The 7,811-nt window shown below is 33.3% G+C and overlaps 1 protein-coding gene across 1 annotated transcript; it reads right to left on the reverse strand.

The window, feature by feature from the left end:
* Positions 1-1,138: 1,138 nt before the first annotated feature.
* LOC138903847 (uncharacterized) lies at positions 1,139-2,152 on the reverse strand. Its single transcript, XM_070192420.1, has 2 exons — positions 1,853-2,152; positions 1,139-1,720 (listed from the first exon to the last, which is right to left on the reverse strand). Exons 1-2 carry the CDS (start codon positions 2,150-2,152, stop codon positions 1,139-1,141), a joined length of 882 nt encoding a protein of 293 aa, XP_070048521.1.
* Positions 2,153-7,811: the final 5,659 nt, after the last annotated feature.

Consider the following 7,811-nt stretch of genomic DNA (forward strand, 5'->3'; position numbering starts at 1 on the left):
TTATTTGTCTTGGTCTTAAATTTTGTCAATATATACTTATTTTATTAAGTTGGCTTGTCTAGCTGTAGTGTTGGATGCCATCACGACCTATAGGTGAAATTGGGTCGTGACACTACATTTAGTTCTTGAACTTCAACCTTTGAAGATGGCAATTTCCTTGTCAACTTCAAAACATCCAATAAAGGTTCTTCAACTTGTGTCTCATGATCTTGATTTTGTGTTGATTCATTTGTTTATTGAATTTCATCAAGTTCTGTTTCTCTACTATAATTTTCTTCCAAAATAAATTCCCTTTCCCAAAGAAATTCCCTTTCCAAAAAGGTTGCTCTTCTAGCCACAAACACTTTATAGTCAGAAGGGTGATAAAAAATAATATTCCATTGTTTCTTTGGGATATCCAATGAACCTACACTTATGAGATCTTGAATTAAGTTTATCAGATTGAAGTCTCTTAACATAAGCTGGACAACCCCAAACTTTAATATGCTTAAGATTAGGCTTACGTCCTTTCCATATCTCATAAGTTATTGTAGAGACTGACTTAGTGGGAACTTTATTATGTAAGTATGATGCTTCTTCCAAAGCATATCCCCATAAATTTATTAGAAGATCAGTGATCCCCATCATAGATCTCACCATATCTAATAAGGTTCGATTTTTCCTTTCAGACACACCATTGTGTTGTGGTGTTCCTGGAGGTGTCCATAGTGAGAGAATCTCATTCTCTTTGAGATACCTAGTAAAATTTTCACTAAGATATTCTCCACCTCTATCAGACCTTAGTACTTTAATACTTTTACCAATTTGTTTCTCAACTTCACTACGAAATCTTTTGAACATTTCAAACGATTCAGATTTGTGTTTCATAAGATACACAAATCCATATCTTGACATATCATCAGTGAAGGTGATGAAGTAAGAATATCCACTTCTAGCTTGAATTTTCATGGGGCCACAAACATCTGTATGAATTAGTCCCAGTAATTCAGTAGCTCTTTCTCCACTTCCAGTAAATGGAGATTTGATCATTTTTCCTTTGAGACAAGATTCACAAGCTGGATATGATTCAAAATCATACTTGTGAAGGTACCCTTCCTTGTACAACTTGTTAATTCTTTTCTCTCCAATATGACCAAGTCTACAATGCCAAAGTATGATTTACTTGATCATCTATTTTCCTCTTAAGACTTGAAACATGCATAATCGAATCAGCATTCACATTAGGTAAGACATAAATATCATGTTGTAGATAACCATTCACATATAAATTATCACCATAATAAATAGAGCAAATACCATTGCCTATGTTAATGCGAAACCCATGCTTGTCCAACATAGAAGCTGAAATTATGTTCGAAACAAATTTAGGAACATAATAACAATCATCAAACATAAGTACTTTGCTCGAAGGCAATATTAAAGAAATTGATCCTACAGCTATGGCCGCAACTTTTGCACCATTTCCAACTTGTAAATTAATTTCTCCTTTCTTTAGTCTCCTACTTATCTTGAACCCTTGCAACATATTGCAAATGTTATAACCACTGCCAGTATCTAATACCCACAGTGAAGAATTAGTAGTAGCTAAAGAAACCTTGAAAATATTTTTCATTAATGTCTCACCTTGTTTCTTGTCCTTTAGAGTTGCAAGATACTCCTTGCAATTTATCTTCCAATGCCATTTCTTCTTACAGTGAAAATATTCGACATCATATACTGACTGCAAGATCAAATCTTCAGAAATCGCTTTACCAAGCTTGTACCCCAACTTCTCATATTCTTCGGTAAGAACAATCACATGATTGACAAGGGGTCAAAATAGAGAGTTTTCAATGTCCAACTATGTATAAACCATATTCTTAACACATTCAATGATTGCAGTTGGATCCATATTCTGATGTTTCCTCTGGAGTTCAGAACTCATAGAAGCGAGAATGATGCGTTTAATAGCAAGGCATTCTTCCAAGTGTTTCTGATAAACCTTGGTGCCTTGAACATCATTCTCTGGTGGGATTATCTTTGCAGGATTATCGATCACATCAATGAGCTTTTCATGTATAAGAACAATTCTCAAATTTCTATACCAGTCATCAAAGTTTGGTCCTACCAACTTGTTGGTCTCAAGTATTTCACGCAGTGATATAATAGACATATTGAGAAATCTAAAATATGGAAAAGAAAAGGCAATAATATAAGAACATGTTTACATATATATCATAAAGACACGGCCTTTTATCTAAATGATATTTCCACTAATTATTTTAAACTATTTACCCTCAATATAGTTTAAGAAATCTCTATTTCTTTTAGTGGAGTAAAGGAATCCTTTAACAATATGTATGAGCCCCTTGGATGTCAAGTCGTTTCTCACGTATATTTTAAAGGTAGGTACTTTTACCAATTGTATCCCCATACAATATCCTTAAATAGCTCTATGTCAAATAGTCCCCTGGTAGTCAGGTCGATCCTATTGGCATAGTTGAGTTCAACCATCATGAAAGCAAAGAACTTATTAAATTTTATACTCCCCCGGGTAGTCCAGGCGTCTAGTGTAAAATTAAATAATTCTTCCAATCCATATATCTAATCCAATAAATAATTTTAACATATTCTCAGATTATAAGTCTCTTAGTTGTCAGGTCGTTCCTTATAAAAAAGAAATAAATAAAATTATTTATTTTGATGGATAGCTTTACAATAAAATATCTTATATTTTATTATTTAAGAATTCAAATTTTAGTAAGAGAGAATTGTTACTAAAATAATTTTTAATAACATAAAGATCAAATCTTTTATAGAATGTGAATTTAGTTCAAGTTGTCTACATGCTTAGTCCTAAATTAATTTACATCACATGTAATAAATAATTCAAAATTATGTAATGAACAAGCACGTGACATAAAAACGAAATTCAACATCTTCTAACATGTTTATCTTAAATGTCACATAAAATAAGTCATGCTAGAACATTATTATTAATTTATATCTCATAAACTAATAACAATTAAAATAATTGTATAATCTAATAACCTATTATAGATTACTGTCGTATCTTGTACATAATTTCAAATTCAAGTTACGAACTATCTCAATAGTTTAACTTATATGAATACATATTTAATTCACAATAAAATAATATCAATTCATATGCATTCAAACAATTTGACTAATGCACAAGACACGTGTATTATGGTTTGAACTCTTCAAATGTAATCTTAAAATATTTCGTAAATAAATTTTAGACACAATAAACCACGGCTTTGATACCACTGTAGGACTGCATAGAGGTGTTCATAACACACAGCGGAAGACAATAACAATCCTAGGCAGATCTTTTCGTGTTTAAAATTCATTTTGCATGTCAAAGATCGGATCTAAGACGTACCTGGTGAAGAGAGTCTCGTTTTAAATTTCTTCGATAGTGCGAAGACGCTATGCGTATACGGATTGAGACTGATCCTTGCTATCAACTCTTTGATCAATGAAATCCCGCGAACAAATTGAATGAAAATATTGTGTTGAATGTTTTCTCAAAAATCTCAACTCAAAGGTAGAAGAACAAGAAATAATTTTTTTGTACTAGTATTTTCTATCTTGGCTTTGTATCGCACTGTTACTTTCTCAAAGCAATTTTCTTCTCAAGAATAACTCTCTTGGTTTTTAAAATATGTATAAGATATATTTCACCCTAATTCATAATTAGGACTCTCTCTCTCTCTCTCTCTCTCTCTCTCTCTCTCTCACACACACACACGCACACACACACATATATATATATACATAATTTCCATTAGAAAATACAAATCACATTCTTTATGGTAAATATTTAAAAAATATGTAACTAATTTATGGAATTTAATTTTAAATTGAATTCTACAACTTAGTCATACTTTTAAAATAAAAATATGTAACTCATTTATTGAATTCAATTCTAAATTAAATTCTACAACTTAGTCATACTTTTAAAATAAAAATATATAACTCATTTATGGAATTTAATTCTAAATTGAATTCTACAAATTAGTCAACATTTTAAAATAAAATATGTAACGCATTTATGGAATTCAATTCTAAATTGAATGCTACAAATATTAATTATAATTACCAAGTGCATATATATATATATATATATATATATATATATATATATATATATCCACCAAGAGATGTAATTTAATATTCTTATTTAAAATAGAAAACTTCAATTTGTCAACAATATTAATTATATCCTCTATACTAGCAAAAATATAATAATATTTCATTTGGACTAATAACTAAATTTATTTGACTAATTAAATTCTTTAATTTAATTATCGAATAATAAAGTAATTGTGATGACCCAAAATATCATCTTTAAATTTAATAAGTAATTGTGTGTTCTAAGACCTCAAAAAGCACCATTTATCACTCCTCGACTTACGTGCATAGTCCGTACAATTTTTCAAAAAGTTTTTATGTGAAAAATGGATTAAAATGTGAAATATAGCTTTAAAATAACTCAATTGAGTTGACTTTAGTCAACATTTTGAGCAAACAGACCCGGATCGGTATTTTGACAATTCCCGTAGGTCCGTATCGTGATTTGGGACTTGGGTGTATGCCCGGAATCGAATTCCGAGGTCCCTAGCTCGAGATATGGAATTTTGATGAAAATTTAAAAGCTTGAAAGCTTAATAATTTTTAAGAAATTACTTATGTTGGATTTTATTGACCTCGGGTCCGTATTTTGGTTTCGAAACCCGGTGTAGGTCCACTATAATATTTATGACTTGTCTGCCGAATTTGGTGAGAATCAGAGTTGATTTGTCGTGATTCGGACGTCCGGTTGTAAAAATATAAGTTTTAAACTTTTTCTTGGAAATTTCCTTTGATTTGGTGTCCGATTCATAGTTCTTGGTGTTAGTTTGGAGATTTGATCACGCGAGCAAGTTCGTATGATGTTTTAGGACTTGTGTGCAAGTTTGGTTTGGAGCCCCGAGGGCTCAGGTGAGGTTCGGATGGGCGGACTTAGGAAATCTGGTTTTCTACAGACTTCAGGCTTCTGGTGTGTTCTTCTTCGCGTTCGCGAAGGTACTCTCGCGAACGCGAAGAGAAAATTGGGGCTGTCACGTTTTGTGCTTCGCGTTCGCGAAATAGTGACCGCGTTCGCGAAGTCTTGAGGTTCAAAGCTTCACATTCGGAATCGAAGCCTCACGTTTGCGAAGGGAAAGAGGTTGGCCAGGATAATTGCCTTCGCGTTCGCGAAGGCCAAGCTAGGAAAGCTTCGCGTTTGCGAAGTGTAAAATGGGAAAGCACAAATTTGTGCTTCGCGAACGTGAGGCACTGGCCGCGTTCGCGAAGGGTAAAAGTCCCAGAAGCAGAACTTAAGTTCTGGAAAATGAGATTCGTCCCATTTTAAACCCTTTTCCATTTTTGAGCTCGGGTAAGGCGATTTTTGGTCGATTTTCATATTAAAACATTGGGGTAAGTGTTCCTTATCCTCTATTGATTATATTTCATGGTTTCGTACTCATTTATATCATGAATCCGTGAATTTATGGAAGCAAAATCAGATTTTTATAAAATCTTTCAAAAACGAAAATTTAAGATTTGAGGGTCCATTTGACATTGGAATTAGATAATTTTTGTATGGTTGGACTCGTCTCGAAATGGTTGTTCGGATTTCGTAAGTTCTTTTGGGATCTGAGACTTGAGTCCCACTACTGAATATTTTAATAAATTTCAAATTTTTATCCGGAAAATTTGTAAATTCATATGTTGTTAATTCCTATGATTCGTATTGAGTATATCGAATTGTTTGTGAATAGATTTGAAGCTTTTGGTAAATTTAAAAGGAAAAGTTGTGGTCGAGTAATTGATTGGAATTTGCAAAGCGAGGTAAGTGTCGTGGTTAACCTTGACTTGAGGAAATAGAACCCTTAAATTATTTGTTATGTGAATTGAATGTGAACGACGTATAGGCGAGGTGACAAGTGTCTATACGTCATAAAATTAATTGTTTGTCTGCTTACTTGAAAGATCATAAATTGTTTTAAATCATTAATTAATTATTATAATAATTGTTTCTCTCCTATTCTTTGTCAAATATTATTTCTTAAATTCCTGCATTAATTGTTACATGCTATTTGAATTATGTAGCTTAATTGTTATTTGACATTTAGCATATTAAATATTAAACTGCATATTTTCTCTATGATTTCCATAATAATTTGCTATTTGCCTTTGTTTGTTTCATAATTAAATCATAAATTATTGTATGCTTGTTGTCTAATAATTTTATATTAATTGTTGCACTTATTGGGGAAATTTCTTCTATAAGAATTGGTAAATAAATATATTGGAGGAGCGGGTTGCACGACCCAACAGACTTATTAAAAGTCCATATTGGAGGATCGGGTTACACGCCGCAAATAGACTTATTAAAAGTCCATATTGGAGGATCGGGTTGCACGCCGCAACAGACTTATTTAAAACTTGACATACATATATATATTGGGGGATCAGGTTGCACGCCGCAACAGACTTGATTAAAATGAATATATTGGAGGAGCGGGTGGCACGCCGCAACAGAATTGAATGTGAATATATAGTGAGAGTGGGTTGCACGTTGCAACAGAATTGTATGTGAATATATTGTGAGAGCGGGTTGCACGCTGAAGCGGAATTGATGGAAATGACAATTGGTTATGACTGCTGAGTTGGCTTCAATTATTATAAATGAATTACCTTATTTATTTCTATTATTGTTGTTGTTACTAATATTGCGTACATGTAATGTAAGTGACCCGCCTTAGCCTCGTCACTACTTCGTCGAGGTTAGGCTCAACACTTACCAGTACATGGGGTCGGTTGTACTGATACTACACTCTACACTTCTTGTGCAGATTTTGGAGTTGGTCCCAGCGGCGTACCATAGACTTGCTCGGATTTCAGCTACTCAGAGGAGACTTGAGGTATAACTGTACGGCGTTCGCAGTTCTGAAGTCCTCATCTATTTTACTTTAGTTGTGTGTTTATTTCCAGGCAGCTTTATTTTATTTCAGACCTTTATTTGTATTATTCTTGAAGCTCGTGCACTTGTAACACCAAATTCTGGGATGGTATTTAGACACCGTTGTTTGTATGGATTACTCACTATATTTCAGACTTTACTTCCTCAATCGTTCTTTGTTATTAATAAATTAAAAATTGTTCAAAAATTGGTTAATATTATACCAACGTTGGCTTTCCTAGCAAGTGAAATGTTAGGCATTGAATATGTGTCAGGAGCGGGTAGCACGCCGCAACAGAATTGATTATAATGAAAATATTGGACGATCGAGTTGCACGCCGCAGCAGACTTATTAAAAGTCCATATTGGAGGATCGGGTTGCACGCCGCAAACAGACTTATTAAAAGTTCATATTGGAGGATCGGGTTGCATGCCGCAACAGACTTATTTAAAACTTGACATACATATATATATTAGGGGATCGGGTTCCACGCCGCAACAGACTTGATTAAAATGAATATATTGGAGGAGCGGGTTGCACGCCGTAACAGAATTGAATGTGAATATATAGTGAGAGCGGGTTGCACGTTGCAACAGAATTGAATGTAAATATATTGTGAGAGCGGGTTGCACGCTGCAACGGAATTGATGGAAATGACAATTGGTTATGACTGATGAGTTGGCTTCAATTATTATAAATGAATTACATTATTTATTTCTATTATTGTTGTTGTTACTAATATTGCGTACATGTAATGTAAGTGACCCGCCTTAGCCTCGTCACTACTTCGTCCAGGTTAGTCTCAACACTTACCAGTAC

The sequence above is a fragment of the Nicotiana tomentosiformis genome, unplaced genomic scaffold (assembly GCF_000390325.3).
Source record: "Nicotiana tomentosiformis unplaced genomic scaffold, ASM39032v3 Un00042, whole genome shotgun sequence".
Taxonomy (NCBI): Eukaryota; Viridiplantae; Streptophyta; class Magnoliopsida; order Solanales; family Solanaceae; genus Nicotiana; species Nicotiana tomentosiformis.